We start from the raw sequence: 27,891 nt of genomic DNA on the forward strand, positions 1-27,891 counted from the left end.
TCCCCCCTGAAGGCCCACATTACTGGCGAAATAATGATCATTCTGTAAAATAAATAAAAAATGTGGACAGGCCCACTGGCTTAAAGATGGACCAGCCCATCTGGCATTTGCCCAAACTGCCATAATGCAGTCTGAGGATATGGGTAAATTAATGACTAGGTAAATCATAGATGTCACACATCCACACCATTGAAACAAGACAATAACTATTTAACCTTTCTTATCTATGCATCACTGTGTTGTGTCATTTTTCTTAGGAAGAGTGCCACTCTTTCTTGATCAATTCTATCTTAGATTAAAAAAACGTCATTAAAGACTGTTAGTACTGATTGATGTTCTCTAATTCTTGTTACAGTGACAGATGAGGTCATTGAGAGTGAGACCAAAGAAGAAGTGGTCACGGGCGAGTTTCCATAACCGTATCATTTGACTAGACAGAGCCAATGTGTTATAGCAGACCAATGATACTGGACCATGTGGTTTAGGAGGGTCATTCCAAGTGCCGTGAATCACTGCCAAGCTGAATCAGTCTCAAGCACTCAGATTATCCGCTGGAGTTGCCCTTATCTGCAGGGGACTTCACAGAGCACTCATGCTCTCAGTATCACCATCAACCACAGAATGTTATGTACATAGCATAGGCCTGTTACTTAATAAATCAGTCCTTCTAAGTCTTAGACAGAATGCTTTCTCTCCACAGGGGCCTACTCTGAGACCACTACTAATGCATCTGATGCAGAGTCTGAGTCCTCGGTCAGACCTCAGTATCACAGCATGGTGACCCGATATGACCTTACATGACCTTTGCCCAATAAACTTTGCTTCATCATATAGGATTTCATTGTGGTTATTATTGTATTGTAGTGAATCGTAAGATGTATGTAAGAATGTCCATAGTGCAGACAATGTTTAGATATGGATTTTCCTTCTGTGTATTCTGTGGGATTTGAGTAATTTATGCAAGAAGCGCAAGATATTTGGAGACTGGGTTTGCCATATTTCAGGATCAGTGTGTGTTTTCGAGCATTGCGTGTGTGTGTGACAGAGAGGTCTGTCTTTGTCCTGCACAGGTGTTAATGCACCTACCATGCACATCAGAGCTACAGTAATGCTGCTTTGCCATGTGTCAATTGGTACTGATGTCACCACCAACACCTTTCCGTCTGTCACTTTCTTCAAGAGTGTGTTCTCATAGGCACCCTAATGTACCCTTAACCCGGCTAACAGGCCATGGTTGTTTCACTTCACCTCTTTGTGGTCCAAACCGAGAAACGCAATCTGAAAATGACAGAAGAAGAGACTGGTATCTACTCTCAACCTCTCATCTCTGGGTCCTCAGTCTCAGACGGAAACTGCTAAATCAGCTTGGGAAGCGAAACCTTTATCAGGATGGCACAATGGCTTGCTCTGATCTCTGTTGTACTCAGTGCCTAAAGATGGTTCGAAACACAGAAGGTTAGAGAAGACTCTTCCTTACACCTGCTCACAGGAAACACACAACCATGCAGGCTTCCCTCTCCCTTTATGTCTCTATCATAACATAGTCAGTTTGGAAACTCAAAAAGTTGATATCAAGACAGTATCAACAAAAAATATAAAAGACAATATCAAGTTTTGTCAAACTTGCTGGAATTTGGAACTCAGGCCGATAAAAACACAATTATATCTTAAAATGAATTCAATCAAAACTATCAATACCGATTGTTCATTTTCATTTATCTGTGTTGTAAACAAGTCCAGGAATGCAAGGTACTTTTGATTCAGGGATTCTTGGGGATTATAAATGTGGTTTACTTTGCTTACATTTCTTTAACTTCCCATTGCCCTTCACAATGTCTGCTCATAGTAGTTGCACTTCCCTTTCTACAGCGTCTGCTCCTTCCCCACAATAGTAAAACATGGGTGTTTCTCAGATGTAGTTTCATATAGGGAACACCTGACCAGATCATTGTGAGTCCTGTGACATACAGGTACATTGTCTTCTCTTAGAAAACCCTCTACACCGTGCAAATGTCTGTTCACTGTGATAATGCTGTCACAACAGCTCACCATGAACCTCCCCTCACCATCTCATCCCACTGGTGTTATCTTACACCTACTACCAAGGTTCTCCATTTCACTTCTCCCAGGCACTATGTGCTTAACTTAGAATACGGTGTTGTGTAAAATGTGGTGTGACATGAAGGTCTATGACGTGTTTTCGGAGGGATGAATGGGAGAATTGTAACAGCAGAAAGAGACAATAGACGTGAAACCCAATGTGTAGAGCAGATATGACTAATAACACCTGCATGCAATGCTATTCGTTTCTGTCTAAGTTGGTGTCTCATAGAACAAATGCAAGTAATCACTAGCATGCCGACAGACATGAGTGCCAGAGAGGTTCCCTAAAATGAAACGCAGTATCTCAATTTAATACTCACAATGTAGCCAGTGGAGGCTGCTGAGGTGGAGCACAGCTCATGGTAATGGCTGGAATGGAGTCAGTGGAATGGTATCAGCCACATGTTTGATGCCATTCCACTGACTCCATTCCAGCCATTATTATGAGCCGTCCTCCCCTCAACAGCCTCCACAGCAGCCTCCATTGTAGTTAAGGCAAAACCATAAAAGCTGGTGACGATGAGACATGTAGTAATATTCGTCAAGGGTTTGAGGAAAGCATTGATATCTAGTTTGCTAGTAGCACTCATCACAGACTGGGTAAGTTCTTGTAACATTGTCTTTGTTATCAACTTTTTAGTGAGTTTTGTTCCAAAATGTGGGATGTTCTTTCATAGTACTGGAAAGTGATCAGTTATGATATGATCAAGTTTTAAAGTGTATGTATGTATGTATGTATGCAGTAAACAAAAACATTATCTCACATATTAGGTTATTTGGGGACTAAACTATACATTGTTTTTAATTTTACTTCTTCTGACAGGCAAAATGGAGTCACCATCATCATTCACAATATTTCCGACTTTTGAAACTGTAAGTATTATCTCAATCTAAATGCTTGTATTTACAACTATAAAGCCAGGCTATAAAATGAGTTAGAGAGCAACATCAAATCAGCAGAGAATGGATTCAATCCAAATGTGTTAATTTAACCAAGAGTATCTAGTGCAGAGATCTCCAACAGCCCGCCTATGAGTAGCTCGCCAAACAATTCTGAAGGTACCTGCAATTTATAAGTGTTCCACCTCAAACTGTCATTAACAAATCTCACACGTATCAGACACCACAAGCTCCCAGGTACGCTACTATCTACTCAACACAACCTTGACATTATCCCAACCCTGGGTAGCCACTATTGGCTTAAAAAGCCAAACCTAACACTATATCTGCCAATTAATTTCCAGCAATATTGCCTGTCTGTGTGGTGCACGCGTTTGTCTATCCCTCTGCGTGTTGCCAGTTGATGTGATTAACGTCTTGCGGGTTGACAGAAATAGTTTCACCAAAACCGTCACAATTAAAATGTTAACTGCAAAGTAGGCTTACCTGGCAGAAGTGTATCATGAGGAAGTATGTCATGTGTATCTGTTATTTGCAAACTTTGCCATGAAATGAGCAGCAGCAGTACAGAACCATCACTAGACGGGCACATTCTTCACTGGCTAGATGCACGATTAAAGGGGAATTCAACTTCAAAAAATCTAAATGTGTTAGTTTTCTTCCAGACCTAAAAATTGTGTTGTTTCTATATGAACAATTGTAATTGAGAGTGAGAAACAAACAAATCTAAACCAGAAAATAAATGAGAAAAAATAATATATAAAACAGAATTTGAGAGGAAAAATAAAATCACAGCTTTTATAGGGCCCCTAGAGTTGTTTATGAACTATTACTTTACCAGGTATATTGGCAGAAAACAGTGCACTACTTTCTCTTCTACACTAGGATGTGGGGAAGAGTTTTAGGGGAGAAGAGAAAAACATGCCTATTTGAAAGCTAGAAGAAGTTAGTAGCACGCGACCAGTTTCATATTTTTTTTTTTTAAGTAGCTCTCATGATAGAAAAGGCTGGAGACCCCTGATCTAGTGTTTGTCTTTTGAACTCCCATACAAAGACCACATAAAGTTTCACATCAACATTAATGTGGTTCGAGAGAATTTTTTTATTTTATTTTAGTACCCAAAGTGGCCAAGATTCAGATCAGGATTTGGATCAGACTGGAAGGGTTGTTTATGATGTTTGTAACAATGTTTTTGTAGTCTGTGTTCGTGCAAGTGTACAAGAACTCTTGTAGCAAATATTTCGAACACACACGCAAACATCAGCATCAAATATCTATGGTGCGCACAAAAGAACTTTCACCTTCCCCCCCCCATATTTATCTCTGTCCTAGATCTGTGTTGGAGGCGACAACGAGCGCAGTGTCGTTGACGTGCATTGTGAACCTGAGCCCCTCTCTGTAGCCCCCCTGGAGCGTTAGCCCCCCCATTTCACACAGAAGGAAGTGGTGCAGCGGTGTGGTTTCTCCTGTTGTGAGACAGTGAGACACAACACCTGCTTCTGAGAGCAACCACAGCAGCATTGGCTTTAGGTAGAACGTCACTACCACCAGATCTTGATGTCACCGTGCTGTGCTCCACTAAATGCACTATGTTATGAAGCACTGTAGTGTAGGCAGACGGTTTAGGGGAACAGGCAGCTAGCTAGTCAACCACTGCAGACAGGAAGTCATGAAAAAAAAAATGGAAACAAAAATGCTCAAACTACATTTAAATCTGTTGGTCTTAAACCGTTATGAAAGACACTGTGAGAAAAGAAATGATTAAGGACACCTGTTGCACAAATTCAAAGTAAAATGCTTGTTTGTATTACAGGGATCTGGAGATTACACAGAGGACTATGAGGGAGGCTTTACTGAGACCCCAGGGGGAATGTGTGATAAGTCCTGGGTGAGGGAGTTCCGGGGTCTTTACGAACCCCCTCTGTTCTGGCTCATCTTCGCCCTGGGCGCCGTGGGCAACCTGATGGTGGTCTTCATCTTTACCACGGTACGCCACCGCCTCAAGACTATGACAGACGTGTACCTACTCAACCTGGCTGTGGCTGATCTCCTCTTCCTGGGTACACTGCCCTTCTGGGCTGCTGATGCCACCAGGGGCTGGGTGTTCGGCCTGGGCCTCTGTAAGATCCTCTCGGCCGTCTACAAAATCAACTTCTTCAGCAGCATGCTGTTGCTCACCTGTATCAGTGTGGACCGCTATGTGGCAATCGTTCAGGTCACCAAGGCTCACAACCTAAAGAACAAGAGGCTGTTTGTCAGCAAGCTGGTCTGCCTGGCTGTCTGGATCATCTCAGGCCTCCTGGCTCTGCCCGAGTTCATTTTCGCCCAGGTGAAGCCTGACCGCAGGGGGAATTCCTTCTGTGTCCTGGTCTACCCCAACAACCTCTTCAACCGCACCAAGATCCTGGTGCTGGCTCTGCAGGTCTGTGTGGGCTTCTGCCTGCCTCTGCTGGTCATGGTTCTATGTTACTCGGTCATCATCCGCACCCTGCTGCAGGCCAAGAGCTTTGAGAAGCACAAGGCACTGAGAGTCATCTTCGCCGTGGTGGCTGTGTTTGTCCTCTCCCAGCTACCGTACAACGGGCTACTCGTGGTTGATGCCACGCAGGCCGCCAACACCACCATCACAGACTGTGCCATATCGGGCCATTTCGATGTCGCCGGGCAGATTGCGAAGAGCCTTGCATACACCCATGCTTGCATTAACCCCTTCCTGTATGTGTTTATTGGCGTTCGCTTCCGGAAGGATCTGCTGAGGCTGCTGAGGCAGTACACCTGTGGCCTGAACCAGAGAGGCCTCAGTAAGATGCAGGCCGTCCCCAAACGCCCCTCCGTCATGTCCGACACCGAGACTACCCCTGCACTCTCCTTGTAACCCCGCCTCCCTGAGACCACTCCCCCCCCCCCCCCCATCTTGGCGTTACCACACCTACCCACATATTAAACATCACCTCAGACCATACCGTTGGGTTGAATCCTAGCTAAAGATCTGTGTGCGTAATTCAAATTTCTCATTGACATCCATACATTTAAACGTGTAAAGGTTAATACCAGGGGTCTGAAAGTTAGGCTTCAGCCCCCTGTGAATGCCTCCGACCTTATCATTACTTCCATATGATATCATAGGCTGCTATGGACTGCACGTTTCCAGGGCGACAAACCCAGCTGCATCCTGATTGTGTTAGTATTTTGCCAGTATAGAAATTCATTGTTGTTTACATATACCCCATGCAGACAGTCAAGAAACATACAATACATCCAAAGCATACAGTTCTTTAGGTCCTTGTATAAAAGTGTACATTACTGTATATAAATTGTGTCAATGAGTATTGTTACCTTGACTGTGTTACTGTTTTCTGTATTTGAAGAGTAGGTGCTGCTGCAAATCCTCATAGTTATTTGCATTATAATTGTGAAAGTATCAATTAAAACTGAAATAAAATGATTGTCCTCTGTTGTTTGTCAAAGTGAAAACAGTCAAATCATTATCTTGAAAACCAACACCAGTTAGAATACCTCACTTAGTCCTTTCTTCAAAATGTGTCACAATAATGAGACTCACATGCTCTCTTTTATAAAGGTCATACAATTGAAATAGGTAGCGCAAAGGCCACGTGAAGAAATGCAACCGTTTGAGACACGAGCGACGTCCAATTCTTATTTTTCACTTGGTGTGAGAATACGGCACACTGTTTTCAATGGTGTAACGTACGTCCTGTGGTGGGGAAACAGACTAAATGCGGCTTGTTGCGTCCACAGCACTTTCACTATGACTGCAGCCTATGACTTGCTCTTAGTCGGCTGAGCAAGCACAATTGACAATCTGTGTTTCCCCATTGAAAAGCAGTTGTACCCCATGTTGGTTTGGGTATGACTAGGCATTTTCAAAGTTGGTGAAGTTTGCCCACTTCATTCATACTGGTATGAGAAATGTTTACTCATTCACCTCTGAAAACCGTTGAGTCAGCACCATTGGTTCAGACAGGGTGAAAGTAGCCTCGGCTCCAGGCTTCGCTCACATTGTGAGGTGAAAGTCTGTGGCAGAGGCTGAAAATAGCATGTCATGAAGTTTGACAATAGAGAATTTGATTCTGAGCAACCTCATTCTATTGAGAATGATATACTGAAAACCCCCTGTCCGCTGCTTGTTGTTGACCTGAATTTAGCCTCAAAGCAGAGGAAGCCAAGTTTGAAATCTAATTGCAATTTTACACATTCCACTTGCTTTGGTTTTAGTCACCATTTGCAGCATCTAAACACTTGTCTTTGAAGATTACCAGCATACTGTAGATGACATAAATACACACACGTGGTGTGTCTGAAAACTCATTATTGAGCCAATATTCTCAAACCCAACAGGTTCAAAAGAGGCATGAGATCGTCACAACCCGAACCAGCCATAGGCAGTATAGACACAGACACCCCGTCTGATCCGATACAGGCAGACACTTTTGAGAGTGTTTTTCTACAGTTGGCCATGCTACTGAAAACATGAGAACATCAAAGGCCAGTAATGGTGGGCAGTTGCTGGCAAGGCCTCCTTATCTCTTCACTCCTCAGTGCAATTGGAGATGGTGAAGCAGTGTGAGCTTTACTGTAGGCTGTCTGCCCGTTCCATAATCTGTTTCATAACTCCCCCTCGAATGCACTCAAACCACTGCTATCAAAGCATAAATCTGAAATCAGACTGAATAGCAAATAGACTGAGAGTGACTGAAGTTGGAGTTGACAGAGGCATACCACGGCGTTCCATTTACCAGACTAAGCTAAAACATGCATTTGTTCTAAATGACAACTGAGCATGGTAGGCAGTGCGTGTGTTTTTCATATAATGATGAGATAATTAAGCTGCACTGCAAAGGTGGATTCTCGATTACATATCAACTTTTTCATGAGAGCCAGGAAATTCAACAAATTTGTGATGAGAAACTTTTCATCGTTTACTCACTTGACAAGCTGCTCTGCTTGAAGCCCACTCTGCCTCAGACTGAGGGTAGGAAAAAAAGCATGGTATGTTTTTGAGGTTAGTGAGGTCGGCCATGCACCACTGTACCTGTTCAATTCAGGTGAGACCACAGACACACACTTTCATGTCTCTTTTGTTTTGTCTGCTCATGGCACGACAGGAAGCCATCAGTCATGTCAACAACTTGCTTCCTGTATCCTTGTATAGTACTACTGCAATACTACAGACACTAGATCCCTGTACAAAAGCTACACTACAGACAGCTTGGCCTCCATAGGGAGACCAGCCAAATAGCTCACCTCCAGCAGTAACAGCTTTCTCTCAGCTTCTCCTCTGCCTACTCCAAAGTGACTTAGTTCACTTTATTTAACTGCCATCCGTGTAGATGTGGCCTTGAAATGGTAATGAGTTACCTTAAGTTGTTACTTTGCAAAATGGTAATGTATAACATTTCCCACACTCTCCTGACTGACTTTCCACCAATGACCAGTCACCCCACACCAATGTCCTGCAGGGGCGGGCCTTCCTTCCCTGAAACACCTACTTCCAATCTAATTGACTGACCTACAAATAATATTGAGTAGTTATTTATGATGCAAGGTGATTTGTAGATCAGTCAATCTTGCACTGTGTGCCCAGTGAACACAGACAGACACTGATGTCTTTTTTTGGATCAGTCTGGACCGGCCTTGATTTCAACTTCCATGGATGTTGATTTTTGGTCCTAGATGTCTTTGTTTGGTTCAGATTTGGTCTGTTGGGTTCAGATTTGGTCTGATTTGGTTTGTTTGGTTCAGATTTGGTTACCTTGAAGTGGCCCAAACATAAATGTCTATAACTGGTTCAGATTTGGTCCGGACCGGCCTTTATTTGGTCCAAACATAGGCACCTATGATTGGTTCATAATCAATCATAGACATCTATGCCCAATCATAGAAGTTTCACATGTGTGGACAGCACAGTAGAGCACAGCAGAGTACAATAAAGTACATTATAGTACAGTATGTTACAATTAAGAGTACAGAAGAGTACAGTACAGTAAAAACAAGTATAGTACAGTAGAGTACAGCACAGTATAATTTACTGTATTGTACCCTACTTTATTCTAATGTACTCTACTGAACTAAACTGTACTCTACTGAATTAACTGTACTGTACTGTACTGAATAAAATTCTGCTGTCTTGTCTTGTACTGTACCGTACTATAATGTACTCTACTGTACTAAACTGTGCCATACTGTACTGTTCAAACTTGTGAAACATAGACTTGATGTCTATGATTTGTTCAGATTTGGTCTGGTCTGGACCGGACCAAATCTGTAATTGTCTGGGAGCAGAACTCATTAGAATAACACCCAACATGCTTTGCAAATGTTGTTTTTTTTATTTACATTTACATTTGGTGATTCAGCAGACAGACACTCTTGTGCAGAGCGACTTACAGTCTTGTGCGTTCAACTAAGCTAGATTAAAAAAAAAGAGTTTTTGTCACATGCGCCGAATACAACAGGTGTAGTAGACCTTCCAATGCAGTTTTAAGAAAAATAAGTGTCAAGTAAAAAATATATAAAATTAAAAAAATATATATTAAAAAAATTATAAAGAGCAGCAGTAAAATAACAGTAGCGAGGCTATTTACAGGGGGTACCGGTACAGAGTCAATGTGCGGGGGCACCGGTTAGTTGAGGTAATTGAGATAATATGTAGATGTAGGTAGAGTTAAAGTGACTATGCATTGATAATAAACAGAGAGTAGCAGCAGCTTAAAAGGGGGGACAATGCAAATAGTCTGGGTAGCTATTTGATTAGCTGTTCAGAAGTCTTATGGCTTGTTAAGAAGCCTTTTGGACCTAGACTTGGCATGCAGTAGCTGAGAGAACAGTCTATGACTAGAGGGGCTGGAGTCTGACAATTTTTAGGGCCTTCCTCTGACATTGCCTGGTATAGAGGTCCTGGATGGCAGGAAGCTTGGTCCAAGTGATGTACTGGGCCGTACGCACTACACTCTGTAGTGCCTTGCGGTCAGAGGCCAAGCAGTTGCCATACCAGGCACCCCGACAAATCAAATTTTATTTGTCACGTGCGCCGAATACAACAGGTATGAAGACCTTACCATGAAATGCTTACTTACAAGCCCTTAACCAACAAAGCAGTTAAGAAAAATTAGTGTTAAGTAAAAAATAGATACATAAAATAGTAAAAGTAGCAAATAATTAAAGAGCAGCAGTAAAATTACAATAGCGAGGCTATATACTGTACAGGGGGTAACGGTACAGAGTCAATGTGCGGGGGCACCGGTTAGTCTCTGTCTTCAAGAGAGCGAGAGTTGCACCCCTTCTCAAAAAACCTACACTCGATCCCTCCGATGTCAACAACTACAGACCAGTATCCCTTCTTTCTTTCCTCTCCAAAACTCTTGAGCCTGCCGTCCTTGGCCAGCTCTCTTGGTATCTCTCTCAGAATTACCTTCTTGATCCAAATCAGTCAGGTTTCAAGATTGGTCATTCAACTGAGACTGCTCTTTTCTGTGTCACGGAGGCTCTCCGCACTGCTAAAGCTTACTCTCTCTCTTCTGCTCTCATCCTTCTAGACCTATCTGCTGCCTTTGATACTGTGAACCATCAGATCCTCCTCTCCACCCTCTCTGAGTTGGGCATCTCCGGCGCGGCTCACTCTTGGATTGCGTCCTACCTGACAGGTCGCTCCTACCAGGTGGCGTGGCGAGAATCCGTCTCCGCACCACGTGCTCTCACCACTGGTGTCCCCCAGGGCTCAGTTCTAGGCCCTCTCCTATTTTCGCTATACACCAAGTCACTTGGCTCTGTCATATCCTCACATGGTCTCTCCTATCACTGCTACGCAGACGACACACAACTAATCTTCTCCTTTCCCCCTTCTGATAACCAGGTGGCAAATCGCATCTCTGCATGTCTGGCAGACATATCAGTGTGGATGACGGATCACCATCTCAAGCTGAACCTCGGCAAGACGGAGCTGCTCTTCCTCCCGGGGAAGGACTGCCCGTTCCATGATCTCGCCATCACGGTTGACAACTCCATTGTGTCCTCCTCCCAGAGTGCTAAGAGCCTTGGCGTGACCCTGGACAACACCCTGTCGTTCTCCGCTAACATCAAGGCGGTGACCCGATCCTGTAGGTTCATGCTCTACAACATTCGCAGAGTACGACCCTGCCTTACACAGGAAGCGGCACAGGTCCTAATCCAGGCACTTGTCATCTCCCGTCTGGATTACTGCAACTCGCTGTTGGCGGGGCCTGCCTGCGCCATTAAACCCCTACAACTCATCCAGAACGCCGCATCTCGTCTGGTGTTCAACCTTCCCAAGTTCTCTCACGTCACCCCGCTCCTCCGCACACTCCACTGGCTTCCAGTTGAAGCTCGCATCTGCTACAAGACCATGGTGCTTGCCTACGGAGCTGTGAGGGGAACGGCACCTCCGTACCTTCAGGCTCTGATCAGTCCCTACACCCAAAGAAGGGGACTGCGTTCATCCACCTCTGGCCTGCTGGCCCCCCTACCTCTGCGGAAGCACAGTTCCCGCTCAGCCCAGTCAAAACTGTTCGCTGCTCTGGCACCCCAATGGTGGAACACGCTCCCTCACGACGCCAGGACAGCGGAGTCAATCACCACCTTCCGGAGACACCTGAAACCCCACCTCTTTAAGGAATACCTGGGATAGGATTAAGTAATCCTTCTAACCCTCCCCCCCCCCCCCCCCAATTGTAAGTCACTCTGGACAAGAGCGTCTGTTAAATGACGTAAATGTAAAATGTAAATGTAATATTTACATGTAGGTAGTGTTAAAGTGACTATGCATAGATAATAAACAGAGTGTAGCAGCATCGTAAAAGAGGGGAGGGGGACAATGCAAATTGTCTGGGTAGCCATTTGATTAGCTGTTCAGGAGTATTTTGGACCTAGACTTGGTGCTCCGGTACAGCTTTCCATGCGGTAGCAGATAGAACAGTCTATGACTAGGGTGGTTGGAGTCTTTGACATTTTTAGGGCCTTCCTCTGACACCGTCTAGTATAGAGGTCCTGGATGTCAGGAAGCTTGGCCCCAGTGATGTACTGGAGGCTCCGGACTGGGGAGGTGTCGCTGGAGGCTCCGGACTGGGAGGCATCGCTGGAGGCTCCGGACTGGGAGGCGTCGCTGGAGGCTCCGGCCTGAGGAACATCGCTGGAGGCTCCGGACTGATGAACGTCGCTGGAGGCTCCGGACTGAGGAGCGTCGCTGGAGGCTCCGGACTGGGGGACGTCGCTGGAGGCTCCGGACTGGGAGGTGTCGCTGGAGGTGCCGGACTGAGGAGCGTCGCTGGAGGCTCCGGACTGGGGAGCGTCGCTGGAGGCTCCGGACTGGGGAGCGTCGCTGGAGGCTCCGGACTGGGGAGCGTCGCTGGAGGCTCCAGACTGGAGAGCGTCGCTGGAGGTTCCGGGCTGAGATCCGTCTCAATAGGTTCCGGACTGTAGGCCGTCTCAGTAGGTTCCGGACTGTAGGCCGTCTCAGTAGGTTCCGGACTGTAGGCCGTCTCAGTAGGTTCCGGACTGTAGGCCGTCTCAGTAGGTTCCGGACTGAAAAACGTCGCCGGAAGCTGTGGACTGGGAACTGTCGCCGGAAGCTCTAGACGGGGAACTGACGCCGCAAGCTCTGGACGGGGAACTGTTGCCGGAAGCTCTGGACGGGGAACTGTTGCCGGAAGCTCTGGACTGGGAATGTGCACTGGAATCCTGATGCGTGGTACTGGTATGGGTGGCGCCAGACTGGTAACCCCCACCTCAGGACGAATGCAGGGAGCAGGAACAGGACACTCCGGACTGGGCATGCACACTGGAGGTCTGATGCGTGGAACTGGCCTAGGTGGCGCCAGATTGGTAACACGCACCTCAGGGCGAGTGCGGGAAGGAGGCACAGGACGTACCGGACTATGGAGGCGAACTGGAGACCAGGCATGCTGAGCAGGCCTACTCCTTCCTGGCTGAATGACCATCTTCGCGATACACCGGTGAGGAGCTTGCACCGACCGCACCGGGCTGTGAGTGTGTATGGGCGATATAGTGTGCATCACACCATAACCCATTGCTCGTTCATCCACTCGCTCCTCAGCACGGCCACTCCGCAGTGCTCTCAATGCCAGTACCTCTCTCCGGAATCATGCGTCGTGCTCCGCGCTTGACTCCTTGACTGGTTCCGGTTCACTCCATGGCTCTCTCCGATAAGCACGGGAAGTTAGATTAGGTCTCCCCCCTGACATCGCCAAACTCCCCGTATGCCTCTCAGCCTAGCCTCTCGGTGCATATAGCGCCTCGTAGTATCGTCGCTCCCTTTTTGCTGCTTCGATTTTCTTCCTCGGGCGACAATACTCCCCAGCCTGCCTCCAGGGTCCTTTCCCATCCAAAATCTCCTCCCAAGTCCATTCCTCCAGCTGCTCCTTACCACGTTGCTTGGTCCTTTTTTGGTGGGTGATTCTGTCACGGCTGTTCAAAGGATCGGACCAAAATGCAGCGTGTTCCACATATTTTATTTACCGTGAAACTAAATGCAATACACTAAATACTTGAATACACAAAACAACAAACTGTGACGCAGAGAGAAAACACACTACTCAAAAATGAATCACCCACAAAAACAGGTGGGACAAACATCAACTTAAATATGACCTCCAATTAGAGACAACGACAACTGGCTGCCTCTAATTGGAGATCATACCAAACAAAACCAACATAGAAATATAAAACTAAAAACTGAACATAGAAATACAAAACATAGACAAACGCCCCCTGTCACGCCCTGACCTACTCTACCATAGAAAATAACAACTTACTATGGTCAGGACGTGACAAGTTGCCATACCAGGCAGTGATGCAACCAGTCCGGATGCTCTCGATGGTGCAGCTGTAGAACTTTTTGAGGATCTGAGGACCCATGCAAAATCTTTTCAATCTCCTGAGGGGAATAGGCTTTGTCGTGCCCTCTTCACGACTGTCTTGGTGTGTTTGGACCATTCTGGTTTGTTGTTGATGTAGACACCAAGGAACTTGAAGCTCTCAACCTGCTCCACTGCAGCCCCGTCGATGAGAATGGGGGCGTGCTCGGTCCTCCTTTTCCTGTAGTCCAAAATCACCTCCATTGTCTTGATCACGTTGAGAAGGAGGTTGTTGTTCTGGCACCACACGGCCAGGTCTCATCGTTGTTGGTGATCAGGCCTAGCACTGTTGTGTCATCTGTAAATTTAATGATGGTGTTGGAGTCGTGCCTGGCCATGCAGGAGGGGAATGAGCACGCACCCCTGAGGGGCCACTGTGTTGAGGATCAGTGTGGCGGATGTGTTGTTACCTACCCTTTCCACCTGGGGGCGGCCCGTCAGGAAGTCCAGGATCCAGTTGCAGAGGGAGGTGTTTAGTCCCAGGGTCCTTAGCTTAGTGATGAGCTTTAAGGGTACTATGGTGTTCAACGCTGAGCTGCAGTCAATGAATAGCATTCTCACATAGGTGTTCCTTTTGTCCAGGTGGGAAAGGGCAGTGTTGAGTGCAATAGAGATTGCATCATCTGTGGATCTGTTGAGGCGGTATGCAAATTGGAGTGGGTCTAGGGTTTCTGGGATAATGGTGTTGATGTGAGCCATGACCAGCCTTTCAAAGCACTTCATGGCTACAGATGTGAGTGCTACGGGTCGGTAGTCATTTAGGCAGGTTACCTTAGTATTCTTGGGCACAGGGACTATGGTCTGCTTGAAACATGTCGGTACGACAGACTCAGTCAGGGACAGGTTGTCAGTGAAGACACTTGCCAGTTGGTTAGCGCATGCTCGGAGTACACGTCCTGGTAATCTGTCTGGCCCTGCGGCCTTGTGAATGTTGACCTGTTTAAAGGTCTTACTCACATCGGCTACGGAGAGCGTGATCACACAGTCGTCCGGGAACAGCTGATGCTCTCATGCATGTTTCAGTGTTACTTGCCCTAAAGCGAGCATAGAAGTAATTCATCACTGCAGAGAAAGCATTTCCACTGCTCCAGAGTCCAATGGCTGCGAGCTTTACACCACTCCAGCCGACGTTTGGCATTGCGCATGGTGATCTTAGGCTTGTGTGCGGCTGCTCGGCCATGGAAACCCATTTAATGAAGCTCCCAACTAACAGTTCTTGTGCTGGCATTGCTTCCAGAGGCAGTTTGGAACTCGGTAGTGAGTTTTGCAACCGAGGACAGATGATTGTTACGTGCTACACACTTCAGCACTTGGCGGTCCCGTTCTCTGAGCTTGTGGGGTCTTAGCAGCTGAGCCGTGGTTGCTCCTACAGGTTTCTACTTCACAATAACAACACTTACAGTTGACCGGGGCAGCTCTAGCAGGGCAGAAATTTGACAAACTGACTTGTTGGAAAGGTGGCATCCTATGACGGTGCCACGTTGAAAGTCACTGAGCTCTTCAGTAAGGCCATTCTACTGCCAATGTTTGTCTTTGGAGATGGGTGTGGTTGAAATAGCCGAATCCACTCATTTAAATGGGTGTCCACATACTTTTGTACAGTGCATTCAGAAAGTTAGCAGACCCTTTCCCTTTTTCCACATTTTATTCTAAAGTTGTACACACAATACCCAATAATGACAAAGCAAACACAGGTATTTAGAAATATTTCCAAATGTATTCAAAATAAAAAACAGAAATACCTTATTTACATAAGTATTCAGACCCTTTGCTATGAGACTCAAAATTACATTGATCATCCTTGAGTTGTTTCTTCAACTTGATTGGAGTCCACCTGTGGTCAATTCAATTGATTGGACATTTGGAAAGGCACACACCTGTCAATATAAAGGTCCCACAGTGAAAGTGCATGTCAGAGCAAAAACCAAGCCATGAGGTTGAAGGAATTGTCCGTAGAGCTCTGAGACAGGACTGTGTCGAGGCTCAGATCTGGGGAAGGTTACCAGCATTGAAGGGCCCCGAGAACACAGTGGCCTTCATCATTCTTAAATGGAAGAAGTTTGGAACCACCAAGACTCTTCCTAGAGTTGGCCGCCTGGCCAAACTGAGCAATCGGGGGGGAAGGGCCTTGGTCAGGGAGGTGACCAAGAACTCAATGGTCACTCTGACAGAGCTCTAGAGTTCCTCTGTTGAGAACTTTCCAGAAGGACAACCATCTCTGCAGCACTCCACCAATCAGGCCTTTATGGTAGAGTGGCCAGACGGAAGCCACTCCTCATTAAAAGGCACGTGACAGCCCTCATGGAATTTGCCAAAAGCCACTCAAAGGACTCTCAGATAAAACAAGATTCTCTGGTCTGGTGAAACCAAGATTGAATTATTTGGCCTGAATGCCAAGCGTCATGTCTGGAGGAAACCTGGCACCATCCCTACGGTGAAGCATGGTGGTGGCAGCATCATGCTGTGGGGATTTTTTTCAGCGGCAGGTACTGGGAGAGTAGTCAGGATCGAGAGAAAGATGAACAGGGAAAAGTACAGAGAGATCCTTGATGCAAACCTGCCCCAGAGTGCTCAGGACCTCAGACAGGGGCAAAGGTTCACCTTCCAACAGGACAATGACGCTAAGCACACAGCCAAGACAATGCAGGAGAGGCTTCAGGACAAGTCTCTGAATGTCCTTGAGTGGCCCAGCCAGAGCCCGGACTTGAACCCGATTAAACATCTCTGGAGAGACCTGAAAATAGCTGTGCAGCGACACTCCCCTTCCAACCTGACAGAGCTTGAGAGGATCTGCAGAGAATGGTACAGGTGTGCCAAGCTTGAGAAGACTCTAGGCTGTAATCTCTGCCAAAGGTGCGTCAACAAAGTACTGAGTAAAGGGTCTGAATACTTATGTAAATGTGATATTTTTGGCTTTTTTGTGTTTTGTTTTGTCACTATGGGATATTGTGCGTAGATTTACAAGGGGAAAAAACTATTTAATCCATTTTAGAATAAGGATGTAACGTAACACAATGTGGAAAAAGTCAAGGGATCTGAATACTTTCCGAATGCACTGTATGGTGTACTTTTGTTTATATAGTGTACTTTTTAGTCCAGTCTTAAGTGTAGAGTTATTTGTACATGTGTTTTTTCCACCAGAAACTATCCTCATCGTATTATTTCGTTTCATCCTGAATCATCAATTGAGAAAGACCGTACTAGTGTTCATAATATTCTCCACTGCAAAGCTTTCACTACCACACTTGCAACTCTTTCAATATTTTCCAGGTAATAATTCAAGTTCACAAGTAATCTGCTTCACAAATGCTCTACTTCTACTTTATTGTTCACTTGAATTCTTCACCTCAGAACTTTGAGAAGAACATCACAACTTTCAGGGGGGCATGAGGGCCCCTATTCATGACACACTCGGGGACTTGTCATTCTGTATGAAAAGAAAATTACTATATCTGCCACAAGATGGCGAACTAGCTTTACCAAGTGTCACTCTGACGTTAGTCTGTGGTGTTCATGTTATTGGTAAATTAACCCCATCTAGTGGCAATGAAGAGGACAGCCTGATACCTCTTTCGTCAAGTCGTCTTGAGAAATGAAGGCTTATTTTACATTGACTGATAGACTGTCTTGCAATAAGACAGTCAGTGAATAACAAACGTTGCCAAAAGACAGGCTGATTGATCTGACATTTCATTCACTCTGTATAATGTTATGGCAATTAACACAGGGGAGAAGAAAAGCAGTTAAAACGGAGCTAGAAGGATTGTGGTGGGAGGTGACTCACAACTGGAACAACACCTGTGTCCTAAGATCACCATTTCATCTTTCTTCTCCCAGGGATTTAGGTGTGTGTGTGTGATAGATTGTATAAGAGCAACGGTGTGTGCACACACAGGTGCCTGTGCGCAAGTGTGTATATGAGAAACAGCGAAAGGCCTCTGAGTTATGAGCCAAGTAGAATGGGAGAGTCCAGGTTGGAATGTGTTGACCCATTGGCCTGGCTGCATTCTGGCACCAGAGAGGATTTGGTACTGTGAGACTGAGGGACCATGGCTCATGTATCAACAATGACAATGGCCTGCGACACACATGGGATCCTATTCTAAGATCTCAAAATATGTTATGACAAATGCATTGTGTTGCAAAAGTTTAGGACTGACTTAAAGGATAATACAATTCAAAAACGTTCTCTGTGAGTTCAAGCTATCCAGAAGGCAATGCAAGTATTTTCTTAAAGGCAAATAAAAGATAGGACCATTTATTCTAAGCTAAAATGATCTCCATAACACTCTCTTAAAAAAAAGTTTTATAGCAATTTATCCACACCCCAAACAGGGACCCTGTTATCCTTCTCCATCTCTCAGTTAATATTTCACTTCAGACTCCCAGGCCCACAGAAATAGAGACGTTTCCATTTCATGTCCGTCCTTTCCAGGGCTGTGTGTTACCTGTATGGTGATAAGTGTGTGACTGACTGGGAGTGTCATTTGTCACTGTCCAACTCTGAGTGACAGTCACAGATTGACGATGGTGATGATGGGAAGAGCCCTTGTGCTGTTCTGGCACCACACACTCTAAACACCCAGCCACAATACACAGCAGTAGGGCTATGGGGAAAATACACAAGCATGCACACACACACACACACACACACACACACACACACACACACACACACACACACACACACACACACACACACACACACACACACACACACACACACACACACACACACACACACACACACACACACACACACACCTCATTTCAGAACGTGTCAGTGTATGAACATTTGTTTAGTGTACAAATCTAGCGACAATCTAACATATTGCACAGTGACAAATCCAGAGCAATATCAAATAGATAATTCCTTTGATTTTATTCAAAAGTGGTGTCATGTTAAAATGCAAGGGATTTCCAGTTGTAAAACTGGTTCATCCGTTTTTTGCTTTGGGTCCTTAATGTATGATTCTCATGTTGTGAAAAAATAGCATGTACAAAACACAGAACAATCTTTAAAAAGGAACAAATGACAACAAAACCACAATGATAGATGAAAGTTAGAAGATCACAAAACAAAACATTCCGTTCCGTGGAAATGCTTAGGAAAACAGAGCAAATTCTCCAGTGTTAAATCAACACTGACCCTGTTAAATTTAACACTGGGCCAGTGTTTATATGGGACCACACTTTTAATTGTTAAAATAACGCTGTACTTAGTGCTGACTCAATTACACTTTATCAGTGTTAGGGAATTAACACTTTCAGTTTTATGCAATAAAACCTTATTGTATTTTTAACACGAAGAAGTGTATATACAGTGCATTCGATAAGTATTCAGACCCCTTGACTTTTTCCACATTTTGTTACGTTACAACCTTATTCTAAAATTGATTAAATCGTTTTTTTCCCCACTCATCAATATACACACAATACCCCACAATGACAAAGCAAAAACTGGTTTTTAGAAATTGTTGCAAATTTATAAAAAATATCAAACCGAAATATCACATTTACATAAGTATTCAGACCCTTACCTCAGGACTTTGTGAAGCACCTTTGGCAGCGATTACAGCCTCGGGTCTTCTTGGGTATGATGCTACAAGCTTGGCACACCTGTATTTGGGGAGTTTCTCCTATTGTTCTCTCCAGATGCTCTCAAGCTCTGTCAGGTTGGATGGGGAGCGTTGCTGCACAGCTATTTTTAGGTCTCTCTAGAGACGTTTGATCGGGCTCAAGTCTGGGCTCTGGCTAGGCCACTTAAGACCGACCATTCAGACATTTCCGCGTTGTCTTGGCTGTGTGCTTAGGGTTGTTGTCCTGTTGGAAGGTAAACCTTCACCCCGGTCTGAGGTCCTAAGTGCTCTGGAGCAGTCCTTGCCGCTGAGAAATATGATGCTGCCACCACCATGCTTCACCGTATGGATGGTGCCAAATTTCCTCCAGACGTGTTGCTTGGCATTCAGGCCAAATCTTGGTTTCATCAGATCAGAGAATCTTGTTTCTCATGGTCTGAGTCCTTTAGGTGCCTTTTGGCAAACTCCAAGCGGCCTGTCATGTTCCTTTTACTGAGTGGCTTCTGACTGGCCACTCTACCATAAAGGCCTGATTGGTGGAGTGCTGCAGAGATGGTTGGCCTTCTGGAAGGTTCTCCCATCTCCACAGAGGCACTCTATAGCTCTGTCAGAGTGACCATCGGGTTCTTGGTCACCTCCCTGACCAAGGCCCTTCTCCCCCGATTGCTCAGTTTGGCCAGGTGGCCAGCTCTAGGGAGAGTCTTGGTGGTTCCAAACTTCTTCCATTTAAGAATGATTGAGGCCACTGTGTTTTCGGTACGCTTCCCCAGATCTGTGCCTCGACACAATCCTGTCTCGGAGCTCTACAGACAATTCCTTTGACCTGGTTTTTGCTTTGACATGCACTTTCAACTGTGTGACCTTATATAGACAGGTGTGTGCCTTTCCAAATCATGTCCAATCAATTGAATTTACCACAGGTGGACTCCAATCAAGTTGTAGAAACAGGATGCACCTGAGCTCAATTTCGAGTCTCATAGCAAAGGATCTGAACACTTATGTAAATAAGGTATTTCTGTTTTTTTTTACAATTCTAAAAAACAGCTTTTACTTTGTCAATATGGGGTATGGTGTGTAGATTGATGAGGGAAAAAAATATTGAATTTATTTTAGAATAAGGCTGTAATGTAACAAAATGTGGAAAAGGGAAGGGGTCTGAATACGTTCCTAAAGGTTTTATGCAACAACACCACTTATAGCATTTTTATGTAATATATTTCAGTGTTGAGTTAAGGACATTACAAGAATATTTACAAGCCTTTATTTGTCCTTGCTCTTATGTAAGCATTTCTAAAGACTTCAGAATTGTCCACAGACATGCTCAAATTTGAATTAATATAACCATAGACCACTTCAACGGGTACAACACTTCCATTCACGGGTGGCCAAAAATAATTGAAAGCCACTCACTAAGCCACGCCTTCACTATCATTTCCCACTGCCATTTCGAGTAAATTGTTGAATTACCAGAGATACTTTTGAGGAGATAGGAAACTCCATTGGAATCGTATTAGCGCCCATTGTGGACGTTGCACATGTGTCGTCAATGGGCCGCGTGGTGCATTCTGGGCAATTCTGGGACAATGAGAGCTCTCATTCAAGGAATGAATGGGTGTCAATTGGGCGCCAGCTCAAAAACCCAAATTAGCATGAATTTTGTGAACAAGAAGTTCAACATTGCAAATCTTTTCCGAGATGTGAGATAATTCACTTATTCTCTGTAATATTGTATAGCTTTGCAATCGTGTCATTACGTACTTTCGAGGGAAATATGCAGGTTTATTGACTCATAGCCTGACTTTTTCGAAGGGATTGAGTGACGATTAGCTTAGCAACTGCGTGACACAGCATGACAACCTGAACACAATTGGTCGACAGTCTGTTGGGTGGGGTATTTTAAGTTCCTCCATTTATTGCCCAATGGGATCTCCTTTTTTTCTGTAATATCTCTGGAGTTACAACCCACGACTGTATTTGTTAGTGACAGAGACATGGTTCTTGAATTTGTTCATTTTCACTCCTAAGGATTTCAATAAGTAAGTTCCTACTGTAGGTGAATGTTATTAGTGATGGGCATTCTGGCTCTTTTCGGTGAGCCGGCTCGTTCGGCTCAGCTCACCAAAAAGGTATTTAAAAAAAATATGTTGTTTATTTTTTCAAGTCAAACAGTTTGACTATGATTGGTGTTAAAACAATTCTAATTAAATGAAATCATACTCTACCTTAACCACAATGTATTTAAAAATGCATTGGTTTGTTATGAAAAAGAATGCTATTAAACATTTGGATTTAAAGTATAACTTTTTAATGTATATAAACAAAGTGCATATAAATGTAACAATTCAAAACGAATACAATCTGAACAGAATAATAGAATATTGCACCAAATTAAAGAAAAATAAATAACAATTTGCAAAACTGCAGCATTCCACTTAACATTTACATTTACATTTACGTCATTTAGCAGACGCTCTTATCCAGAGCGACTTACAAATTGGTGCATTCACCTTATGATATCCAGTGGAACAGCCACTTTACAATAGTACATCTATATCTTCTTGAGGGGGGAGAGTGGGGGGGGTTTAGAAGGATTACTTTATCCTATCCCAGGTATGCCTTAAAGAGGTGGGGTTTCAGGTGTCTCCGGAAGGTGGTGATTGACTCCCCTGTCCTGGCGTCGTGAGGGAGCTTGTTCCACCATTGGGGTGCCAGAGCAGCAAACAGTTTTGACTGGGCTGAGCGGGAACTGTGCTTCCGCAGAGGTAGGGAGGCGAGCAGGCCAGAGGTGGATGAACGCAGTGCCCTTCTTTGGGTGTAGGGACTGATCAGAGCCTGAAGGTACGGAGGTGCCGTTCCCCTCACAGCTCCGTAGGCAAGCACCATGGTCTTGTGGCAGATGCGAGCTTCAACTGGAAGCCAGTGGAGTGTGCGGAGGAGCGGGGTGACGTGAGAGAACTTGGGAAGGTTGAACACTAGACGGGCTGCGGCGTTCTGGATGAGTTGTAGGGGTTTAATGGCACAGGCAGGGAGCCCCGCCATCAGCGAGTTGCAGTAATCCAGATGGGACCTGTGCCGCTTCCTGTGTAAGGCAGGGTCGTACTCTGCGAATGTTGTAGAGCATGAACCTACAGGATCGGGTCACCGCCTTGATGTTAGCGGAGAACGACAGGGTGTTGTCCAGGGTCACGCCAAGGCTCTTAGCACTCTGGGAGGAGGACACAATGGAGTTGTCAACCGTGATGGTGAGATCATGGAACGGGCAGTCCTTCCCCGGGAGGAAGAGCAGCTCCGTCTTGCCGAGGTTCAGCTTGAGGTGGTGATCCGTCATCCACACTGATATGTCTGCCAGACATGCAGAGATGCGATTCGCCACCTAGTTATCAGAAGGGGGAAAGGAGACGATTAATTGTGTGTCGTCAGCATAGCAGTGATAGGAGAGACCATGTGAGGATATGACAGAGCCAAGTGACTTGGTGTACAGCGAGAGTAGGAGAGGGCCTAGAACTGAGCCCTGGGGGACACTAGTGGTGAGAGCACGTGGTGCGGAGACGGATTCTCGCCACGCCACCTGGTAGGAGCGACCTGTCAGGTAGGACGCAGTCCAAGAGTGAGCCGCGCCGGAGATGCCCAACTCGGAGAGGGTGGAGAGGAGGATCTGATGGTTCACAGTATCAAAGGCAGCAGATAGGTCTAGAAGGATGAGAGCAGAGGAGAGAGAGTTAGCTTTAGCAGTGCGGAGAGCCTCCGTGACACAGAGAAGAGCAGTCTCAGTTGAATGACCAGTCTTGAAACCTGACTGATTTGGATCAAGAAGGTCATTCTGAGAGAGATAGCAAGAGAACTGGCCAAGGACGGCAGGCTCAAGAGTTTTGGAGAGAAAAGAAAGAAGGGATACTGGTCTGTAGTTGTTGACATCGGAGGGATCGAGTGTAGGTTTTTTGAGAAGGGGTGCAACTCTCGCTCTCTTGAAGACGGAAGGGACGTAGCCAACGGTCAAGGATGAGTTGATGAGCGAGGTGAGGTAAGGGAGAAGGTCTCCGGAAATGGTCTGGAGAAGAGAGGAGGGGATAGGGTCAAGCGGGCAGGTTGTTGGGCGGCCGGCCGTCACAAGTCGCAAGATTTCATCTGGAGAGAGAGGGGAGAAAGAGGTCAAAGCATAGGGTAGGGCAATGTGAGCAGGTGGTGATTGACTCCGCTGTCCTGGCGTCGTGAGGGACCTTGTTCCACCATTGGGGTGCCAGAGCAGCGAACAGTTTTGACTGGGCTGAGCGGGAACTGTGCTTCCTCAGAGGTAGGGGGGCCAGCAGGCCAGAGGTGGATTACATCAAGATGGCAAGATGCAGTAGATGGTATGGCGTACAGTATATACATATGAGATGAATAATGTAGGTTATGTAAACATGATCTAATATAAATAATATGAAGTGGCAAGTGATAAATTGATTACATGAATTTTCCCATTATTAAAGTGGCTTGAGTTGAGTCAGTATGTTGGCAGCAGCCACTCAATGTTAGTGATGGCTGTTTAACAGTCTGATGGCCTTGAGATAGAAGCTGTTTTTCAGTCTCTCAGTTCCAGCTTTGATGCACCTGTACTGACCTCGCCTTCTGGATGTTAGCGGGGTGAACAGGCAGTGGCTCGGGTGGTTGCTGTCCTTGATGATCTTTTTGGCCTTCCTGTGACATCGGGTGGTGTAGGTGTCCTGGAGGACAGGTAGTTTGCACCCGGTGATGCGTTGTGCAGACCTCACTACCCTCTGGAGAGCCTTCTGGGTATGGGTGGAGCAGCTGCCGTACCAGGCGGTGATACAGCCCGACAGGATGCTCTCAATTGTGCATCTGTAAAAGTTTGTGAGTGTTTTTGGTGACAAGCCGAATTTCTTCAGCCTCCTGAGGTTGAAGAGGCGCTGCTGCGCCTTATTCACCACGCTGTCTGTGTGGGTGGACCATTTCAGTTTGTCCGTGATGTGTACGCCGAGGAACTTAAAACTCTCCACCCTCTCCACTGCTGTCCCGTCAATGTAGATAGGGGGCTGCTCCCTCTGCTGTTTCCTGAAGTCCATGATCATCTCTTTTGTTTTGTTGACATTGAGTGCGAGGTTATTTTCCTGACACCACACTCCGAGTGCCCTCACCTCCTCCCTGTAGGCCGTCTCATCGTTGTTGGTAATCAAGCCTATCACTGTAGTGTCGTCTGCAAACTTGATTGAGTTGAGTTGAGTTGGATGCGTGCATGGCCACGCAGTCGTGGGTGAACAGGGAGTACAGAAGAGGGCTGAGAACGCACCCTTGTGGGGACCCAGTGTTGAGGATCAGAGGGGTGGAGATGTTGTTACCTACCCTCACCACCTGGGGGCGGCCCGTCAGGAAGTCCAGGACCCAGTTGCACAGGGTGGGGTCGGTAAGCAAATTGGAGTGGGTCTAGGGTGTCAGGTAGGGTGGAGGTGATATGGTCCTTGACTAGTCTCTCAAAGCACTTCATGATGACAGAAGTGAGTGCTACAGGGCGGTAGTCATTTAGCTCAGTTATCTTAGCTTTCTTGGGAACAGGAACAATGGTGGCCCTCTTGAAGCATGTGGGGACAGCAGACTGGGATAAGGATTGATTGAATATGTCTGTAAACACACCAGCCAGCTGGTCTGCGCATGCTCTGAGGATGCGGCCGGGGATGCCGTCTGGGCCTGCATCCTTGCGAGGGTTAACACGTTTAAATGTTTTACTCATGTTGGCTGCAGTGAAGGAGAGCCCGCAGGTTTTGGTAGCGGGCTGTGTTAGTGGCACTGTATTGTCCTCAAAGCGAGCAAAACATTTGTTTAGTCTGTCTGGGAGCAAGGCATCGTGATCCGCGACGGGGCTGATTTTTCTTTTGTAGTCCGTGATTGACTGTAGACCCTGCCACATACCTCTCATGTCTGAGTCGTTGAATTGCGACTCCACTTTGTCTCTGTACTGATGCTTAGCTTGTTTGATTGCCTTGCGGAGGGAATAGCTACACTGTTTATATTCGGTCATGTTTCCGGTCACTTTGCCCTGATTAAAAGCAGTGGTTCGCATGTTCAGTTTTGCGGGAATGCTGCCATCAATCCACGGTTTCTGGTTGGGGAATGTTTTAATAGACGCTGTTGGTACGACATCACCGATGCACTTGTTAATGAACTCGCACACCGAGTCAGCGTATTCGTCAATGTTGTTTTTCGCAGCAATGTGGAACATATCCCAGTCCACGTGATCGAAGCAATCTTGAAGCGTGGAATCCGATTGGTCGGACCAGCGTTGAACAGACCTGAGGGCGGGAGCTTCCTGTTTTAGCTTCTGTCTATAGGCTGGGAGCAACAAAATGGAGCCGTGGTCAGCTTTTCCAAAGGGAGGGCGGGGGAGGGCCTTATATGCGTCGCGGAAGTTAGAATAACAGTGGTCTAGGGTTTTGCCCGCCCTGGTAGCACAACCGATATGCTGATAGAATTTGGGGAGCCTTGTTTTCAGATTAGCCTTGTTAAAATCCCTGGCTACAATAAATGCAGCCTCAGGATATGTGGTTTCCAGTTTACATAGAGTCCAATGAAGTTCTTTTAAGGCCGTCGAGGTGTCTGCTTGGGGGGGATATACACGGCTGTGATTATAATCGAAGAGAATTCTCTTGGTAGATAATGCGGTCAGCATTTGATAGTGAGGAATTCTAAGTCAGGTGAACAAAATTACTTGAGTTCCTGTATGTTGTTATGATCACACCACGTCTCGTTAATCATAAAGCATACACTCCCACCCTTCTTCTTACCAGAGAGATGCTTGTTTCTGTTGGCGCGATGCGTGAAGAAACCAGGTGGTTGTACCGACTCAGATAGCGTGTCTCGCGTGAGCCATGTTTCCGTGAAACAAAGAACGTTAGTCTCGGATGTCTCTCTGGAATGCTACCCTTGCTCGGATTTTGTCTACCTTGTTGTCAAGAGACTGGACATTGGCGAGTAGTATGCTCGGGAGCGGTGCGCGATGTGCCCGTCTACGGAGCCTGACCAGAAGACCGCTCCGTCTGCCCCTTCTACTGCGGCGCCGTTGTTTTGGCTCGCCGGCTGGGATCCGATCCATTGTCCTGGGTGGTGGGCCAAACAGAGGATCCGCTTCGGGAAAGTCATATTTCTGGTCGTAATGTTGGTGAGTTGACGTTGCGCTTATATCCAATAGTTCCTCTCGACTGTATGTAGTAAAACCTAAGATTACCTGGGGTAACAATGTAAGAAATAACACATAAAAAAGCTAAATACTGCATAGTTTCCTAGGAATGTGAAGCGAGGCAGCCATCTTTGTCGGCGCCGGAAGTGCCAGCAGCACACAGCAATGCTGACCATATTTTGCTTTTATGAGAGATTTGCATTCAGAAATGCAAGCTGCCTCACTTTCGAGGGGCTGATGCGGTTTCTTCTCTCAGTAATTATTTGTCCTGTTTTCGAGAAGAACCTCTCAGAGGGAATGGATGTGGCCACTATACAGAGTCTCCCTGTCATGATTTTAGTAAGCCATGGGTAGACAGAGGCCTTGTTCTTCCACCAGCTCAGAGGATCTGAAGATCTTTGGAGGAGGGGCTCCTCCAAATACGATCGGACCTCCATTATGGCATCTGCTGAAGGATTCCTCTCTCGTCAAACAGCATCCAAACAGCAGACGTTTGTGGCACTACTGCTGGTGCTTCAGCTCCATCTGATCCCTCTTCTTCCTCTTTCCCTGGTGCCTGAGCCAGCTGACTGCTGGGGCTGTCCCTCTCTGCTGCTAAGGTTATTCTTTGAAGAGCCTCATCAATCGCTCTGGCATCTCTGAATACTAACTTCTTAAACCTGGGGTCAAGTGCAGTGGTTTCTGCATGTGATTATATTCCATTCTGTGGAACTTTCTGTCTATTGATGAACATAGGGTGTCCATCAACACTGTCACGTGTCCTGTGGTTACATTTGCTTCTCTCTGGCAGCTGGCTGGGATTCGCTGCAGACCCTTACACAGGAGTATAATTTTTTGAGGCTGTCACATAGCTGAAACGAGAGAACAGTAACTTATGAGTTCAGGTTCATGTTTTGTCTACTGATACTACATTCTCATCTACTGCTCATATACATATATAATACTGGATTAAATAATGATGTAGTAATAACTGCTTACTGTACCTCTCTCCACAGTGACCTGCTCAAAGGGTTCCAGGACTCTGCACACTTCCTCCACCACCTCCCATTCCTCTTGGGTCAGAGCATCAACAGGTCATTGACAATGGCCAGGGTAGAGATGATGGCATCCTTTGACTCAAGAAACCGCTTCAACATATAAAATGTTGAATTCACCTTGTAGTGCAGTCTTGTTTAGGCCTCAGCTCAGGCATCGCCATCTGGCGTTGTGTAGACTTTAGTTTTTCAGCAC

General features: G+C 45.9%; 1 protein-coding gene across 1 annotated transcript; it reads left to right on the top strand.

Moving 5' to 3' along the window:
• The first annotated feature begins 2,569 nt into the window (after positions 1-2,569).
• LOC106590189 (C-C chemokine receptor type 9) lies at positions 2,570-6,461 on the top strand. Its single transcript, XM_014180924.3, has 3 exons — positions 2,570-2,703; positions 2,927-2,976; positions 4,818-6,461. The coding sequence occupies exons 2-3, from the start codon at positions 2,932-2,934 to the stop codon at positions 5,877-5,879; spliced, it is 1,107 nt and encodes a 368-aa protein (XP_014036399.1). The 5' UTR covers positions 2,570-2,703; positions 2,927-2,931; the 3' UTR covers positions 5,880-6,461.
• Positions 6,462-27,891: the final 21,430 nt, after the last annotated feature.

The sequence above is a fragment of the Salmo salar genome, chromosome 29 (genome assembly GCF_965601325.2).
Source record: "Salmo salar chromosome 29, fSalSal1, whole genome shotgun sequence".
NCBI classification, from domain to species: domain Eukaryota; kingdom Metazoa; phylum Chordata; class Actinopteri; order Salmoniformes; family Salmonidae; genus Salmo; species Salmo salar.